Source organism: Podarcis bocagei (assembly GCF_964188305.1).
Source record: "Podarcis bocagei genome assembly, chromosome: 12".
Classification (NCBI taxonomy): Eukaryota; Metazoa; Chordata; class Lepidosauria; order Squamata; family Lacertidae; genus Podarcis; species Podarcis bocagei.
The window spans coordinates 18,762,981-18,781,576 of NC_138137.1; the positions used below are offsets into that span (position 1 = coordinate 18,762,981).

Sequence of the window (18,596 nt, forward strand, 5' to 3'; positions counted from 1 at the left end):
CTAAGTAAATAGATGTTGGATTGTGCTGTAAACATTCTGTAAAGGTAAAGGGACCCCTGCCCGTTAGGTCCAGTCGCAGACAACTCTGAGGTTGCGGTGCTCATCTTGCTTTATTGGCCATGGGAGCCAGCGTACAGCTTCCGGGTCATGTGGCCAGCATGACTAAGCCACTTCTGGCGAAACCAGAGCAGCGCACAGAAACACCGTTTACCTTCCTGCTGGAGCGGTACCTTTTTATCTACTTGCACTTTGATGTGCTTTCGAACTGCTAGGTTGGCAGGAGCTGGGACCGAGCAATGGGAGCTCACCCCGTTGCGGGGATTCGAACTGCTGACCTTCTGATAAGCAAGCCCTAGGCTCTGTGGTTTAGACCACAGCACCACCCACATCCCTAAATGTTCTGTATGCATGGTCAATTGTGTATTTAGATCATCCGTCTGAATTTACCAGCACCCTAGTGCAGCTCCTAACCACGCCTCCAGCTCCTTTCTCATTCATTATCTTGGGCCTCTCACTCCACCACCTTTCCTTTACGCCTTTGTGGCCATCCTGTTATTCACCCTTCTTGATGTTTCTTTTGTTTGTGACCTCTCAGTTGCTAGGGCAGTCTTATCACACGTTGTAAGATTTCTTACTTCCCCTGTTTGAAACTTAGACCTATTGCTTTATCAAGTTTTACCAACTTCCCTCTTTTGAATGGATGAATTTCCCCACCTCCAGAGCAGAAGTCATGCTGCAAAGCTGAGTTAATACAGCCAGAGCTTTCCTGGAATATATTCCTTAGCTACGTCATTAAGATTCCTTCTTGCTAATTATCTCCTAATTGAAATAGAACCAAACCCTGTTATAGGTGCAATAGTATTGTACCTGGACTACAACACAGTGTGTGAAGCAACTCTCTTGGTTTAACAACGTGGTCAGTGCAAGGGGGCATTTGCCATTCTTAAGTTACCTACTTGCAAGGTTGCAGATTTGTACCACCCAAAAGGAGTGGCTCCACTTTAAGGCTAAAGGATGGAAGGTTTTGGAATTTATCCAAAGGCTTGGGGAGGGGACCCCCTCAATATTATATATAGAAAAGGTGAGATTCCTTACTGAGGTTAATTTTCTACTACAAGGAAAAGAAATCTACTTTCATTCACAGTCTGAACTATAAAGTCAAATGTGATTTATTTAATTATTTATTTACAAAAATTACTACCCTAGACTTGATAGTATAGCACAGGGTACTGCTTTTCACCAATGTGGTTATTGCTTTGTGATTAAGTTGGAATCTACTGTTGGTAAACGTGTTTCTTCCACTTAGGAAGAGGAGTATTAGGAAGCGAAGTTTATATAAAAATCTGTACATTTTCACAATTTCTGCTTGTAATGCTAAGCTGAAAATTTGCCCAGTGGACTCTTTAAGATTGGAAAAACAAACCCATCATTGTCCACAAGGCACAGGTGATTCTGCCCCATTCCCCCGTACCATCAAGCTCCTTCCTTCCTGTATGTTTCCCCATTTTTCCTAGCTTTTTGAAGTACCCCCCTTTTATGTAAGTTCAGAACAGGAAGGGACACTATTTAATTTGACGAAAATACTTAAAAAAAACCCCAAAACCAGATTTTTTAATGGTTGTGTTGCATGAGAAAAGAAGTTGATTTCTGCAGCTATATGTGAACAAATTGGAAGTGTGTGGAACACACACACACACACTTTCTCTCTCACCCTTACATTAACACTAAAGTAAGAAACTAATTATTTTCACTTGCTTTCCAGAGCTCTGCTGGTCTGCTGCATTAAAAGATGATGATGATAATCTGTGCATTTATTGTAGGGTGTCCTCAGTAGGACTTGCTTGGGGGTCAGCATAGGATTTATTAGAATTATGAGGTAGGCATGGTGCAAACTGACACAGAGCAGTCTTGATTCCAGATTATGTTGTTGTTGTTTAGTCATTTAGTCGTGTCCGACTCTTTGTGACCCCATGGACCAGAGCATGCCAGGCACTCCTGTCTTCCACTGCCTCCCGCAGTTTGGTCAAACTCATGCTGGTAGCTTTGAGAACACTATCCAACCATCTCGTCCTCTGTCGTCCCCTTCTCCTTGTGCCCTCCATCTTTCCCAACATCTTGGTCTTGATTCCAGATTAGTTAATCCATAACTCTTTTATCTCTGGCTCTGCCCATCATCGACTCGCCACCAGCTTGCGGCCCCCAACACATTACCTCAAAGGGTAAAATGTGGCCCTCAACAGACAAAAGGTTGATTACCTCTACTATAAAGGACTCATTAGAGGACCCAGAGTTGTTCTATCATTCTGACCTTTTTATATGATGTTTACCTGACAGCAATACTTGGGCATTTCCTTCAGGCACACTTTTTTTCCTAATGCGCTATCAAGCCTTGAGTGGACATGCCTACTCCTTCTGACTAAAGGAACTAATTTACCTAAGCATTCCACTGGATGTTCATTAATTCTTGGCTGTCTTTAAAATAGGAGCGCAAAACACACAGCTCACTGACCATCCCTGGAGCCTTCAACTGCCCCCTCTCCTCCTTTTCTATATAGCCCTTTAAAACACGTAGGATGTTTATTTAAAGCTATCAACTGCAGATCTCCTTTAACAGCAGAAGCTGAAGTTCATAAGGGGAGAGCTCTCATTGTTAGTTCTGGGCTTCCAGCAGCCGTTCCCATCCCGTTTCCATGGCAACAGGTTTCATTCCGATCTGAGAGGGTAAAAAAAACCCATGTAAGCTTTTTTAAAAAATGATTATGTAAACCTCTTACCTTATTTCCACTCATCTGACATCTGAGTCCCCGAAAACAGATTTAGGAATGAAAAGCCACCAAGACAACTTTGCTCCATTTCCTTAGCAGGGAGCAACCAGCCTCTCGGGCCCTTGGTTTGCTGCCACGAACATGTGCAGGAAACTTCCTTCCCCACAGTTTGGTTTCTGGCTGGCAAATAATCCTTAAGTGACAGACAAATCTAGGCAGCCTCTAGTCCAAGCCAAAACGTGGCAGTATGTGTTTTGTTCTATCAGCTGTGTGCAGCGACTTCAGCTGCTGTCAGTGTTTTCTTTCCAGCAGCAGAGATTCTGGAACCCAAGTCTGTCTGGAAGCCGCTGCCTCCCCCCCCCAAAATAAATAAATAAATCCATGTTTGTGTGCGGGCCAGTTGCAAAATATAGACTTTCTCAGAACCGCACCTATCCTTTCCTGTTTTAGATTTTGGCGGGTTAAGCGCTGGCACTGAAACCGAACGAACAATTGGCACCAAGGGCAATTTAAGCCTGCCCTCTCCTATGAACCTTAGGATGAGGGCCTGACCTCGATTTTTTAAATGGAGATTAAAGACAGCTTCATGACTTGAAGCATTATACAGTGGTACCTTGGGTTACATACGCTTCAGGTTACAGACGCTTCAGGTTGCAGACTCCGCTAACCCAGAATTAGTGCTTCAGGTGTAGAACTTTGCTTCAGGATGAGAACAGAAATCGTGCTCCGGCGGCGTGGCAGCAGCAGGAGGCCCCATTGGCTAAAATGGTGCTTCAGGTTAAGAACTTTGCTTCAGGATGAGAACAGAAATCGTGCTCCGGCGGCGTGGCAGCAGCGGGAGGCCCCATTAGCTAAAATTGTGCTTCAGGTTAAGAACAGTTTCAGGTTAAGAACAGACCTCCAGAACAAATTAAGTACTTAACCCGAGGTACCACTGTACAACTGTAATGGTATACTGTAGAACAAGTGGGTGATGGCAGCAGGGAGAAATTGGATGGGACACCCTTAGCTACAGGGTTCCTGGTGGAGCAGGGGGTGCCCTTCTGTTACGGCAATTACTTGTCAACACTGAGCAGCAGAACTGCTCAGAAGAAGAGAGGGCCATTCTCCACCTTCCACCATTAGGAAAAGTGCATATGTATGAAAGAGGAGGCCTTTTCTCGTGGCACCTGCCTGTGGAATGTCCTCCTGAAGGTGGTGTACTGGGCATCAAGGGACAGGGGTGGCGCTGTGGTCTAAACCACTGAGCCTCTTGGGCTTGCCATTTGGAAGGTTGGCGGTTCGAATCTCCGCGACAGGGTGAGCTCCCGTTGCTCTGTCCCAGCTCCTGCCAACCTAGCAGTTCGAAAGCATGCCAGTGCGAGTAGATAAATAGGTACCACTGTGGCAGGAAGGTAAATGGTGTTTCTGTGCACTCTGGTTTCCGTCACGATGCCCTGTTGTGCCAGAAGTGGTTTAGTCATGCTGGCCACATGACCCGGAAAGCTGTCTGTGGACAAACACCGGCTCCATTGGCCCGGAAGCAAGATGAGCGCCACAACCCCATAGTCGCCTTGGACTGGACTTAACCTTCCAGGGGTCCTTTACCATTTTTACCTTTACTGGGCATAAGTACTACCAGTACAAGTACAATACTACCAGCACAAGGTTGAAACCTTATTTTCCAGGGCTTTTTAGAAGTTGTTATTTTTAACTAGTTCAATGGTTTTGTTCCTCATAATGTTATTTCATTGTTGATTATGTTTTTTATTGTATATGTAGATTTTGAATTCCAGTGTTTGTCACCCTGAAATCCAAAACTGGGTGAAAATGTAGTTCATGCATGTTTAAAATTTTAAAAAGTCCACACATTTACTGTGATGCGAAATGGTATTTGAAGTATATCTTGCCATTGGGCAGTTCACATTTTGCTCTGCCATAAACTTACTGGCAAGCCTCTCCTTTTCATCCTTGCAATATGGGTACAATAATACTAAGTTACCTTACAAGTTTATTCAGGTTTACTGGGAGCATGGAATGCTTTTTACACTCTGAAGTGCTAAATAAGCGGCATTTCAGCCAGTAGGAGTGACTGGGAGATAAATGGGTGTAAATAGTTTATGGGAAACTATGGAGGTGAAAGACTGAGTCATAGCTGCCTTTTCTTAAAAGTCAAATTTTATATGCTGTTTGGTCAGTGCTTTGCTGGTTATCAATAGTTTATGCTTTCATGTATCTCAGACACCACTTGCAAAAAGAGAACGACAACGAGCTATAACTGTTTTTGCACCTTCAAACAGCTTCCGCCAACTTTACACTGCAACTTGAAAAGAAGAGTCATTGAGAGATTCAAGAAATCCCTCTTCAGCCAGCAGAGCAACCCATGTAACTTGAAGTCTGAAATTAAAAAGGTGCAGTATGTTGAAGGTCACTCCCAGAGTGATTATGATTCCCTTCCTCTGATTACTTGAAATATGGACGGGATATTTTCAGGGAGCAGAGGGAAGCACATTTTTACATATTCAGATGTGAAGCATTTACATAGGCTAATGGTCATATTTTATTCACGAACAATGGAGGTCCACGCATAGCAACTCACCCAGAAGCCTTGGAGATAGATGTTTTAAAAATTACCTCACTTTAATTTGAATATATCCTTAATCTTTCATTATAGTGGGGAATTAAGAATCAACAGTCAACAGCCTTAGGTTTTAAAACTACTACATTTGTCTGGACAAGCAGTGGTGTGTGTGTGTGTGTGTGTGTGTGTGTGTGTGTGTGTGTGTGTGTGTGTGTGTGTAAATATACATACACATAGACAAACCCTAGCAGCTTCTCATAGACTGAGGCATAAAGCCATTATCATTGGAGATCAGAGAACTTATATTTCCTTTTATGTTCAGAAAGTAGGGATTTCAAAACGAAACCCCAAGGGAAGCAAACCCACAAGACAGAATTTTCCAGAATTGTCAGAGTAGCAGCATAATGCTTCTAATCTCCCATTTACATGAAATGCTTTTTGTTGTGAATAATCAATTTAGGAGTAACAGTAAAAGCTTGCCAGTTCTTCACAGAACCGAATTCTGCCTTATCATACCAAGCGGAGATGATGTTGAGTAAGCCCAGATGAACGAGAAGGGATGTGAAGAGAGAGAGAAAAAGAGATGTATTCAGAGGCTTGAAAGGAAGGGCTGCTTTACCCTTTAAACCTTGAGGGGTTTTTCCTCAGCCTGACCAGAAAGCACTGAAGCTGTCCCAATGTGCTTTGATGCTAGATAATATTGACACAGCCCAGTAGGCCTTAACTCGGGTCATTGCTTTCCAGCTACCATATTATTTGTGAGATCGTATTTTGGATACCATCCAGCACAGAACAGTTATTTGTAGATAATGCTGAAACCACAGACGATTCTTTTTCAAAGACTACAGTGTGTCTTAGCAAAGCAAGTCCAAAGGACATCAGCAGCACATTTGATCCCATAACATGCCAAGTATTTTTCCAGTTGTTCCCACAGAAGGTGGCAACTGCCAGTGTAATTCATGTATATTTATTTATTTATTTTGCACCCCCCAGGCTCAAGAAGATTAGTAACATGCAAACACCTCCACAAAATGTAATACCTGCGATATAATATATATTTATGCCCTGCCGCAAAAAGACTCAAGACAAAGAAAGGCCTTGCATTGTCTTTGGCAAATGCGGTCTTATTAACAGAAACGGATGTGCCATTTGTTTATGTTGTTTTTATAATCATTATCCCTACTTCTGATAAAAGTATTTCATAGCCACAAAGGTGTCGCCAAGATCATACAATTGTAGAGTTGGAAGGGACCCCGAGAGTCGTCTAGTCCACCCCCCTGAAATGCAGAAATCTCAACTAAAGCATCCATGACAGATGGCCACCCAACCTCTGCTTAAAAACCTCACAAGGAAGGATAGCTATGCTGTGCTATACAAAAGTAGCTTGAGAGATCTGTTCTTGTGTGTGCTTTCGTTGCTGTGTTGGGCATTACTCTGCATTCACTGGGCCTTAATTTGTTTATGTCCATGCTAGCACAGCCTGTGTCCTGTAAGTTAAGCACGGGACAAATAAAGATACACCTTTTTATTAATCTTGGTGCAAATGCTTACGAGCATATAGTGCATATACCCTTTAATAGTTTTTGCTATGCTTCGTACTGATGAATAAGTCATGCCTTATTGCAACTGAGCATTTCTGGATTGAAGCTTATCTGTTAGTTCTGAAAATAATATTGTGCATCCCCTCTTGTGTGGTGAAAGGGTTTAGTTTCCGATTTGATGAGACACTACTGGATATTTTTGTTGTCTTTGTAATAGCTGCTTTGTTTATGAATGTACAGGAAAAGCACTGTGGAAACAAATACATACCTGGCACATACTGTTTTTTTTCACATGAGAGCACAGCGGCCATTTTGGATGTTGCAATGTCACCCTGAAAAAAGCGCTTTTTCAGGGCTGTGTTCTTGTGTGGTGCCCCAAAATGCATGTTTTTGGATGGTATTCCCCCCAAAAGCGCACCTTTCGGTTCTGCAATCTTGCACAGTGCGCAACCTTGGAAGAAAGTGTCCCAGTTTTCTGCTTTGATGTATTGGAGGTTGTGCAAATAGACATCCACACCCCAGGCAGCAGATCTACCAAGGCTGCTTCAGATTCCTAGAGTGAGTCTCTGTTCTCCACGATATTCATATCCAGCAACCTCAGGCCAAGTTGTCTCCAAGGTCTTTTCCTGTCTTTTATTTCGTGATTGATTTGGTTGCTACCAAATTCCAATTCATTAGCTCCCACTGATGTTATATTTTCTCATGTAACATGTACTGTCCATCTCAGGAATCAGTATTGATAGCGCAGAAGTAATCTAGAAAGTACTGTAATTCATTTCCCCTTGAAAAGTTGGACAAAATTAGTTCTTGGTCTCGGAATAACATTTAGAGCTCAACTATTCCACCTGTTCATTTTCAATTCTGTTCTCCTTTTGTTGTACCTGTTTTTAAAATGAATGAAAATGGATCACCTGGAGAATTTCCTATGGCGGCTTAATAGAAATGAGCAGAAGGTTCTCCTGAAGCAGGAAGAGGGATCCATAACTATGGACAGGGGTACTTGTTTTTCTTCTTGCCTGGGTTAAATACCCACCCAGAAGTAAAGCTGAACCTAGCAGCAGCTTCTCAGTTGTGAACTTCTAATTCTGTAAACTGAAAACGACAGAACACTGGCTTTAGCCAAAAACTGTAAATTGAAGTTGATAGTGTATAATATGAAAACCTTCTACCAATTTAAATTTGCAGAAATCTATTCACCTGGCTGAGCCAGGCAGTGCTTGGATGAGTACCTGTCACTTTGAGGATTAGAAATTTCCTCCCATATTTCATCTGCTGTGACAGTTGTCGCTTCTTTTCTGAGCAACTTCCAAAGGATTGAGCACCCAGGAGGGATCAAAATGGCTGAAATCACACAAGCATCAGTGGGCCCAAGCACTCTGCTGTGGTGAAAAGCAGGCCAGTGTCTACATATAGACTCTGTGGAACTTAGCATTGGGGATACTCTATACCAAATTCATCTAGTACCTTTAAAATTTACATTGGACTGCACAGTTTAACACATGCCAAACATGCATTAAATACAGTATTTGGTACTTGACTCTGCAAAGGACAGGGTATGAGTGGCGGATTTGTGCATAACAGAAATATCAAGGCAAGTTTTAAGAAAACTCAAAACCTTGTTTGTTTTTCACTATGGCTTCTAATATTTTTAAAACATAGTTATATCAAGGTTTTTCATGCTCAGCGTGAAACTCTATTTGCAGGCTTCCTCAACCTCATCCCGCCAGATGTTTTGAGACTACAATTCCCATCATCCCTGACCACTGGTCCTGCTAGCTAGGGATCATGGGAGTTGTAGGCCAAAAAACATCTGGAGGGCTGAGGTTGAGGAAGCCTGCTCTATTGAACAATTGAATATTGAACAATTCACTTCCTGTTCCTCATTCCCTATCCAGAAATTTGTTCAAATTTCCGTCCCTCCCTCAATTTTAATCCATCTTTTCCCTTAGAGCAGTTTCATATTTCTAAGTCTGCACACTTTCTGAATGGCAAACATTTTAACTAATCTTACCGCTATTTAATTTTTTTCTTACTTCAGAAAATTACAGTTCTGTGTTCACTCCCAACTATAACATTTATGGAGGAAAACAATAGGTGTTTTGTTTGTGTTTGGTCTTTGTGCAGCTTCTCCAAGGTTCCCCAGAGCTGATTGAGCCTAACTTTTTGACAGCAGATTGCCAGTTGTTATTGCACTCTTCAGGGGGGAGTACTTTGGTCCTCGACGACAGACCAGGTAAGTCCGGCGAAAGCCACGTTGCGCAACCTTTGCCAACGGCTGTTTGCGTTGACATTGTTCAGCAAGTATGAATTCCTCCTGCTAAATGCTCATTAAGCTCCAACAAGGTTCAGTGTGCTAAATGTGTAGGGCATATAGGACGAAAACAACCGCACAGTTGCTCCTTAAACCATTTCCATGTGGCGATTCTAACTACACAGAGTGAGAATCAGTGTGAGATGTAGTGGTTAGAATTTCAGAAGAAGACCAGGGAGACCCAGGTTCAAACACCCCTTAGCCATGAAGCTCTTGAGAAGAGGCATTGTCTTGTGTGACATCATGGGCACAATGCGCAATGTTCCATTGTGGGGAAGAGGCCTAGCTCGGAGCTCAATGTGGCGTGGCTTCCCCTCTCGCACTCGGGAGGAGCCAGCCACTGAACCGCTCTGCGCTCAGACTCCTCCACCCCCCTCAATATGAAGGGCCCCCGGCCCCCTGCCAGCAGATTTTGAGGGGGCTGAAGGGGGTCCTCTGCTCCTAGGAATTGACATGGCTGCTCTTGGGCCAGTTGCTGTCTCTCAGCCTAGCCTACCTCATAGAGTCATTGTGAGACTAAGAGCCAGTGTGGTGTAGTGGTTAAGAGCGATAGACTCGTAATCTGGGGAACCGGGTTCGCTTCCCCGCTCCTCCACATGCAGCTGCTGGGTGACCTTGGGCTAGTCACACTTCTCTGAAGTCTCTCAGCCCCACTCACCTCACAGAGTGTTTGTTGTGGGGGAGGAAGGGAAAGGAGAATGTTAGCCATTTTGAGACTCCTTTGGGTAGTGATAAAGCGGGATATCAAATCCAAACTCTTCTTCTTCTAAGAGCAGAGAAAATTGTCTTACAGGAGACCATTGCTCCATCTGGCTCAGTATTGTCTGTCCTAACTTGTAGCAAGTCTACTCTTTCAGACTGTGGTCTTTCCAGGCCATTTCTCTATTGCCGTTTCTGGAGATGCTAGATATGAAACCTAGGGAGTTTGGTGTGCAAAGCATGGGCTCCGCCACTGAGCTGCAGTCATTCCCATTGAGGAAGTGAGGATATAATTGTAATATATAATAAATAATACATGATGAGTTGGTGATCATCATACTGGAACAGACAAATTCCTGGAGGTCAAGAGTCAGGCTTCAGGGAATTGGCTTCCTCCCCCTGTGGCAGTAGATAAGCAGAGCAAAGGAAAAAGAGTTTTCTTACCAGTTAGAAACTTTAATAATTACAGTGAGAGAACAAAAAACCCACCTCCTAGAAATGGCGATGTTCCCAATTAAGGATCACTCCCCCTTCCGTCCCTATTCATCTACGTCACTCCTACATTTTGTAATCTGAGCTTGTACCCTCTGTGCTTTCTGTGCTTTCTGTTCTGACGCTTTCTCAGCTCTTCTTGACCTTGGGGAGAGCGGAGGAATGCTGTCCAGAGACTGTGAATCTGTTAACCCCCTCTCCCCCAGTGTTTTGTCTACTAGCTGTTCCCCATCCAGTATTTCCCAGCTTCTGCCTTCTGAACTATGTCCCTCTGCAAACCACTGTTCTAAATCTATACTGTCCTCCTGCTCCTGGGAAGATTTAGGATCCAGATCAGGGGGAAGGGGAGGCTCCCACCATTCCTCGTCATTACAATCCTCCTCAGCACAGTCCTTGACATCAACTATCAATGGCTATGTTTTATCTCTACCGTAAGAGGCATTTTATCTCTGAATACCAGTTGCTGATAATCACAGGTGCTGTTGCATTGCTGTACTGATTGCGGGCTTCCCATAGGCATTCGGTTGGCCACTGTAAGAACAGGATATTGGACCAGATGGGCTGTTGGCCTGATCCAGGAGAATCGTCTTATGTCCTTATATTCTCTGCCCATATGTGAGGCAAGTGATGTTGAGTTCCCTCAAAAGTAATGGCAGGTGTTCCTCTCCACCCCCCACCCCCCGGTGCTGAATTGGCAGGACAAAGGAGAGATGACAGGATTTTGATATGGTATGCTATGTTGCATCTTGAACTGATTTGGCAGCCTAATGCTAGGCTAAAGAAGCAGGCTATAAATATTAAAATAATAGTAACAGTATACTGAAACTGGGCTTACAGACCATTAAATATGTGTGGTGAGAATGAAGTGAGGGACATTGAACATGAAGGAAATAATTTAGATAGCTGCATAGCGAAAAAACTCAAAACAAAACCCCAACAAACCGTGCCAAAAACTGTAGCACATGCATTTATGAGGAGAATGAAAGATGTAGTCAAGAGTGTTTATGCAAAAATATAGAAAAGCTTGCTAGCAGCATAAAGCATTATCAAGAAGAGGAACACATTCACAGCAAAAAAATATTTCAACTGGAACGTTCTGAATTGTCAGGACTGGGGAGAGGTGGCAGGAAGGAAAACCAGAAAGAGGAGGTTAATTTATTTTATTATGAAAGTGTTTCAGCAACTAAACAAATTTTATAGACCTGGGCTAGAATGCAGTTTTGAAAGGGCGACGTGTTGTGTATATTTCTGCTCTGTCATTCAAATATTGTCCTGTCTTGGTTGGTTTCAGTGTTCATGTACCACGAGTTTGTGCCTTTAATGGAAAAGGGCATGTGTTTACTGCTTTTATACATCACCCAAGGGGGTTGCACTCAAGATGCAAAGGAGGTGCGGGAAATAAGGCATGTAGGCTCTTATATTCCATTGCATGTGCTTAGAAGCCTTCCTGTCCTGAGATCATGCTGGGATCCCTGAGTTATTTGGATTCTTTATCACAAGGAAACGTCTTAAGCAGAGGTTGGCAACCTAAGGTCCATCGGCCAGTTCCAGGCCATGAGCTTCCTGGAACTGGCCCACGGCTGTTCCGTGGATTGGCGTGGGGATTCCATGCTTTTCCCCCCGACGGTACCATTTTTTTTCTCGCCGCGGGGACCGACTTTCGGGTCGGAAGAGCGCCGGAAATAGCTTGAGAGCACACATGGGCGCGCATGCTCCGGCCCACCGAGAGGTCTGCCACGGAATGGACTGGTCCGGCCTCAAAAAACGTTGCCTATCCCTGGTCTTAAGTATATTCAACAGAATGCATAGAAGCCTGCATCATACCTTCCCAGTCAAAGCAGGAAGATTATAGGCACGATGGATGGGCCTGGTGCATGCAGGGACATTAGAGACAGGGCCAGTGCGCACCCACTCCCCTTTATGTCCACACACACAAAGAAGGCTCCTCTTTATCTGCATATAGAAGCAGTTTTTGTACAACTATTGCTGTGCATTGATTGTGTCAGTATTCATTGCTGCTTAATGTATATGAGCCCAGTTCTAAATTGCACTAAACAAGGGGATTACAAAGGGAACATTTGCGTATTGATCACTCTGAAGTTGGCCCTGTGGCATCTTTATTCTTCTGGGGAAACATACAGAATTAAGGGCTAGATTCAATTAACTTGGCGCACTAGCAGAAGCCAGTGCAAAGACTCTTGTTAGTGCTGTGGGGTTTTTCTCCTCCTCTTGGGGAGAGCCCCAAGAACAGCACACATGGGGAGGAGAGGGATGGTTTCACCGGGCAAGCAGAAATGCGTGCACTCATGGAATGATTGGATTAGCGAGATACTGAAGCCCAGCCTTTGTCATCTAATTGCTAATGGACCAAGGATAGTATCCTGCTTTTGTGACTGACATAAAAGTTTGGATTTGATATCCCGCTTTATCACTACCCAAAGGAGTCTCAAAGCAGCTAACATTCTCCTTTCCCTTCCTCCCCCACAACAAACACTCTGTGAGGTGAGTGGGGCTGAGAGACTTCAGAGAAGTGTGACTGGCCCAAGGTCACCCAGCAGCTGCATGTGGAGGAGCGGAGACGCAAACCCGGTTCACCAGATTACGAGTCTACCGCTCTTAACCACCACGCCAGTTATACATGTAACTTCACCAAATATGCACCCACCTGATTTTTCCAATGTTTCCTTTTTGGAAGGCATGTGTACACACACACACACACACACACACACAGAGAGAGAGAGAGAGAGAGAGAGAGAGAGAGAGAGTGTTAATTTAACTGTCCTATGTGAAATAAGACAGTTTAAGGTTATGGCACAAGAATTGTTAAAAGAAACCTGCCAACACTACCTCTGCACTAATTTTCTATTATATATGCTGTAAAAAACCTTTGCAAGAAATCCCCAGAGTTTTCATGGTCAAGGTTAGTGAAATAGAGGGCAAATGAAAACTTGAAAATATGCAGAAACTCAGTGGAACATGGTTTCAAGGAAATATAAGTAGGATCAGCATGAAAGTGCTCAGATGTTAATGGCACGGGTTCCCATTAATTAAAATGGTGGGTGCCAATCTGCATGCATAAATGAACCTCCATAGAACTGAACTGGAAAGTTGGCTCCTCTACAGAAGCTCCTGTACACCTACTGGATTTCCCAAGCCCAGAACAAATGATGGGATTGATGGAAATGTCTCTTTAACCTGATTTTAATGATTTTAATGCTGATTTAACCTTCGTGGTTTGCTTTTTTGCTTTCACCTTAATGAATTACATATCTGTGACCAGAAACAGTTGGGTGTGAAGCTTTTTCTATATCTAATAATCAGTTAATAATCCCTTAAGATTGTTGTTAATTCCATGATTTCAGTATACGCTGTCATAAAACGACGGTAACTTTTAACAGTTTAAGAAGCTTCTCTGGTGCTTCTTTTTATGAAATCAGATGTCCATTCCATTATGCAGCATTATCTGATATGATTTACTCACAGGTCTTCCTAGCACTTTTGACGTGGATGAAGGAATGACATATGAACAAATGCAGGTCAGACATCACCTTGTTTTCAGTAGTTTCATCATTTGCTTTCAGTTCCTTTTCAGTAACGTGTAATGAAATTCCATGTGCTTCACTTTTGTAGACTGTGATCGAGGAGGTTCTGGAGGAATGTGGATATTACAATTTTACCTCAAATAGGTGAGTTTCATTTCAGAAGGAGACGTAAAATCATGGTGAAGTGAATAGACAGAAATTATAATTCAGTTTCCTAGTTACAGCTGTCTATTTTGGTTTTGGGGTGCTTTTTTTTAAAAAAAACCATGATTTATGATGTGTAGGCACGTGCTAGATAAAATGGTGTGGAACATTGTAGCCAGTAGTGTAAAATCATATTTGAAAAGAAAGGCACCCCCATCCTTTTCATTTTGATGGATGAGAATTTGTTTTAAAATCCCTTATGAAAAATAAACCTCAAATGAAGAATTGTGGGACTACCAGCTTGCCTTATGGGTACATTGTCTGGATGTTGCACAAAAATGGGTTGGGACAAGAAAGCAAAGGGGATGTAAAATTTGGAAGAAGCTATTTGAACTACAATACAGCTGCTATTCTCCTCCACCTCTGCTTACTATTTCTGCAGGATTTTCAACAGTGATGGGACAAACATTCATGGGATAGATTGAGTGTCTTATACTCAATAAGTATAAATGGAATTCCACTAAGTTGTATGATATAGAAATAATACGTTGGCATGTGTTTCAATGGGGTGGCTTATTGCTGGTTTTAATTATTTTGAATGTTTTAAAATAGTTCTTTTTATCTGTTTAGGAACCCCTGGGGTACACAATACTGACCTTTATGAGCCAAGTTCCATATAAGAAAGCTTTTTTATGTTCTTTGTGTGTTACTGAGAGAGGAAAAGCATCTCTGGGTACCACACACAGATAGGGGGCGAAATGATGCTACTAATTAGCCATAGCCAATCATTTCCAATACAGTGGTGCCTCGCAAGACGAAATTAATCCGTTCTGCGAGTATCTTCGTCTAGCGGTTTTTTCGTCTTGCGAAGCAACCCTATTAGCGGATTAGCGGATTAGCGCTATTAGCGGTTTAGCGGCTATTAAAGGCTTAGCAGCTTAGCTGCTAAAAGGCTATTAAAGGCTTAGCGGCTTAGAAAAAGGGGGGGGGAGTGAAAAAAAAATCTCAAGACTCGCAAGACATTTTCGTCTTGCGAAGCAAGCCCATAGGGAAATTCGTCCTGCAAAGTGCATTGAAAAACGGAAAACCCTTTCGTCTAGCGGGTTTTCCGTCTTGCGAGGCATTCGTCTTGCGGGGCACCACTGTAGTGACATCCAAAAGAATTTAAGACCCCTTTAAATAGGAACAAACTGGCTATGAGAGATATTTGTTGCCTACAGTTTCTACAAATGTTGGGATCAGTTGCACTAAAGTCCAGCATATATGTTGGTGCCTAATTTTAGGAGCTTTTAGGTTGGAATTTCACTTATCTGGCAGCTCAAACTCCCGCAAAGCTTTCCTGCAGTCTCTGCTGATGCATCTGTGTCATATTGGCAGCAAAGGTCTAGTCTGCCTCAGGTGATTGTAAATGTTATGGCATTTCTCATTCCCTGCGAACACTGAAAGCCTCTTAAATCTTTTTAGGTATCAATACTATCCATGGGGAACAAGGACTCATCCGGCCAGAAGATGAGCGCCTGGAATTCGGACGAGATTGGCATGTTTTCTAATAAGGTCTAAGTGCCTTGACTTCAGCTGTTGTCTTTTGCCAAAGGAATGCACTTTGCTTCAACACAAGAAAAGGGGGGAGGAAATCAGATGTAGGGATAGTTTGCAAAGAGTCATCCAGGCAGTAGAACTTTGGAGCACAACTTTTTCAGTAGATGTTTGCAGTACTTTTTTTTGCTGGCAGAATGCTTACTTTCTGTGCACAATGTGGACACAATCCCAAGTACCTGCATTATGGCAATATAATGCTCCACTGAATTCTTGCTTCTATATAATTTTAAAGGACTTATGAATACTCAGGAAGGTTGGAAATATATCTTATGTTTTATAGATCTGTTTATACCAGAGATTTATCTTTTATAATAAGAGTAAGGAGAGGAAATCAGAAAGTCGGAGTTCAGAGTTTTCTAGAATACATTTGTGACTAGCCTTTGGGATATTTGCAATTTCTGCTGCGAGTATGGTATATTAGACAGTATTTAAAACCTGCACAGCTTCTAATAATTGCTATTTCTAAATACATGTTGATTCTATAAATAGATATAGGGTGATGCCAATAATATGTATATAAGAAATTTATAGTGTGAATTTGTATGCAGCATTCATACCTTTACACCCACACCCACGGTGCAATAAATAGATAATTCTTTTTTTATTTTTGTTCAGCTCTGTAGCACATAATGCACTTTGGAAAACTATGCATGCTTTTGGAAAATGCATACAAAATAAGAATGTGTGTGTAGTTGTTGCTAAGACTTTTCTCTCATTTTTGCCAGCATGCTAGAGATTTCAGTTGCTGGCAATATTGAGTGAAAGTATGATTCTCTAGAATGAGGATATTCAACATGGTACCTTCCAGATGTTGTTGGACTACAACTTCCATCATCTCTGACCATTGTGAATGCTGGCTGGGCTGATGGATGTTGGGAGTCCAACAACATCCAAATGGCACCCAGTTGGCTAACCATTCTGTAGAATACCCTTGTAGGTAAGACCTCCAAATTTCAATGGTTTTATTTTTATTTTTAAAAACCTGCCTATCTTAATTAGCCTTTTGGTACGTAATGCAATATTTCTGAAGTTGGGTGCTTACCGCACATCTAACGTTGTGTTCGTTGTTCAAGCACAAATGAAGAATTTGGGGTAAAAAAAAAGGCAAGTTCAGCTTGTCTGTTCTGACCCATGTTAGTCTGACATCATCAACATGATTGATTTGGGGACCAACCAAATAGGGTCGTTTGAAATCTAGACCATGGCACTGCAGCAAAAATGCGTTAGGTGGGTTATTTTATAGCAGCTTGACATTTTGCAAGGGAGCCGGGATATACTGTTGTTCCATCTCCATTTGCCACAGTAGGCTTATAAAGTCTGTAAGAAAAGGTGCCCATTCTGAAACATCTGCTGGCATTTGCTTGTTCATCATGGCAAAATCAGTGGACCCAACCAAGCAGCTGCGTGACGAAGATTTCTGCCACAATGAAGAGGGCCAGGGCATTTCATGTGGAAACCAGAGCAGTTGTGATGCATTCTAGTACACAAAGCATCCAAGGACTAAGTATTGCTGCGCTGTTGCTTCTCTGGCAACAGTTGCTTGGTTCAAAGAAGAAGAAGTAGTGGGTAGAATTTTGCCCAGGCAATGGTACTTTCCCATTGCAGTTCTTCACATTCCCTCCCAAAAGTATTCCTGAGGATTGCAGAATGTAGCATGGGGGGGGGGGGAAGCAGCAGGAGAAGGGGGAGCCAGACAGCAAAAATTAGTGGCACACGGAGAATTAATAGACACACACCCATCACCACTTATCTTTATGTCAATATAGAGAGAGGCCTTCCAAACTATGTTTCACCACATGGTTCACCCTCCCGTCTCTAAGCAAACATATGGCATACCATAAATTTCAGTGCAGCTCTGTTTCGTGCATATTGCTGGATGCCACAGTAAAGTTAGGAACCGTAACATATAACTTCACTTCCAATTTAGATTGCCATTAAAAAAGCACAGATCAAATGCTTGTACAGTGATACTGGATTTGAAAGCGCCATCTGCAGTGCCCTGTAAAAATAGGAACTATTTTAAAATGTGATTACACATTTTGAAATTGCAAATAATAAAGTATGTTGATTGCTTTAAAAAAAAAAAATGTGTGTAATTACACTGGCAACCTTCAAAACCCAGCATTCATCATCCAGGGGATTTCAAAGTAATCATGGCTTCTTCCTATTTTTAGAAAAGTAGACACCACTGGAGAGCAGAAAGATTTGCATTCGTAATGGCTCTGATTTTAACTATCATCCAGTAGAAAGAGATTGATACCTAAAAGACCATAAAATTCTTCTCTTAGTTCTGCCTTCAGGTGTTGCTTCTTTGCGTTTGCAAGTAATCAATCCTAATTATTTCTCTTTGCAGTTAAATCACTATTTTTGCAGCCATTTCATGTTCAAAAATTGGCAGGGAACAATTAAAGAAATGGCTTCTTGGTCCTATGTAAAAGTACTGAGTTTTGTATACAGTCGTACTTTGGATCCTAAATGCCCTGGAACTTGGGACATTTTGGCTCCTGAACGCCACAAACCCGGAAGTGATTGTTCCGGTTTGTGAACGTTCTTTTGGAACTTGAAGAAGCCTTAATTTGGTTTTCGAACGTTTTGGAAATCGAACGGATTTCTGGAACGGATTCTATTCGACTCCCAAGGTAGTAGTAGCAGTAATAATAATAATAATAATAATAATAATAATAATAATAATAATAATAATAATAATAAAAATAAATAAATAAATAAATAAATAAATAAATAAATAAATTATTATTTGTACCCCGCCCATCTGGCTAGGTTTCCCCAGCCACTCTGGGCGGCTTCCACAAAGACCAAAAATACACTAAGATGTCACACATTAAAAACATCCCTGAACAGGGCTGCCTTAAGGTGTCTTCTGAATGTCAGGTAGTTGTTTATCTCTTTGACATCTGATGGGAGAGTGTTCCACAGGGCGGGCGC

At 42.3% G+C, this 18,596-nt stretch overlaps 1 protein-coding gene across 5 annotated transcripts in view; it reads left to right on the plus strand.

Annotated features, from left to right (window-relative positions):
* The window catches only part of NEK10 (NIMA related kinase 10), a 109,874-nt gene extending 93,251 nt beyond the window's left edge, over positions 1 to 16,623 (plus strand). For all 5 annotated transcript variants that reach the window (XM_081164370.1, XM_081164373.1, XM_081164369.1 and 2 more), the window contains 5 exons: positions 5,045 to 5,155; positions 8,991 to 9,099; positions 13,852 to 13,904; positions 13,999 to 14,054; positions 15,519 to 16,623. In XM_081164370.1, coding sequence (XP_081020496.1) covers positions 5,045 to 5,155; positions 8,991 to 9,099; positions 13,852 to 13,904; positions 13,999 to 14,054; positions 15,519 to 15,567 — 378 coding nt within the window. In that variant the 3' untranslated portion in view covers positions 15,568 to 16,623. The remainder of the gene's footprint in view (positions 1 to 5,044; positions 5,156 to 8,990; positions 9,100 to 13,851; positions 13,905 to 13,998; positions 14,055 to 15,518) is intronic.
* Positions 16,624 to 18,596: the final 1,973 nt, after the last annotated feature.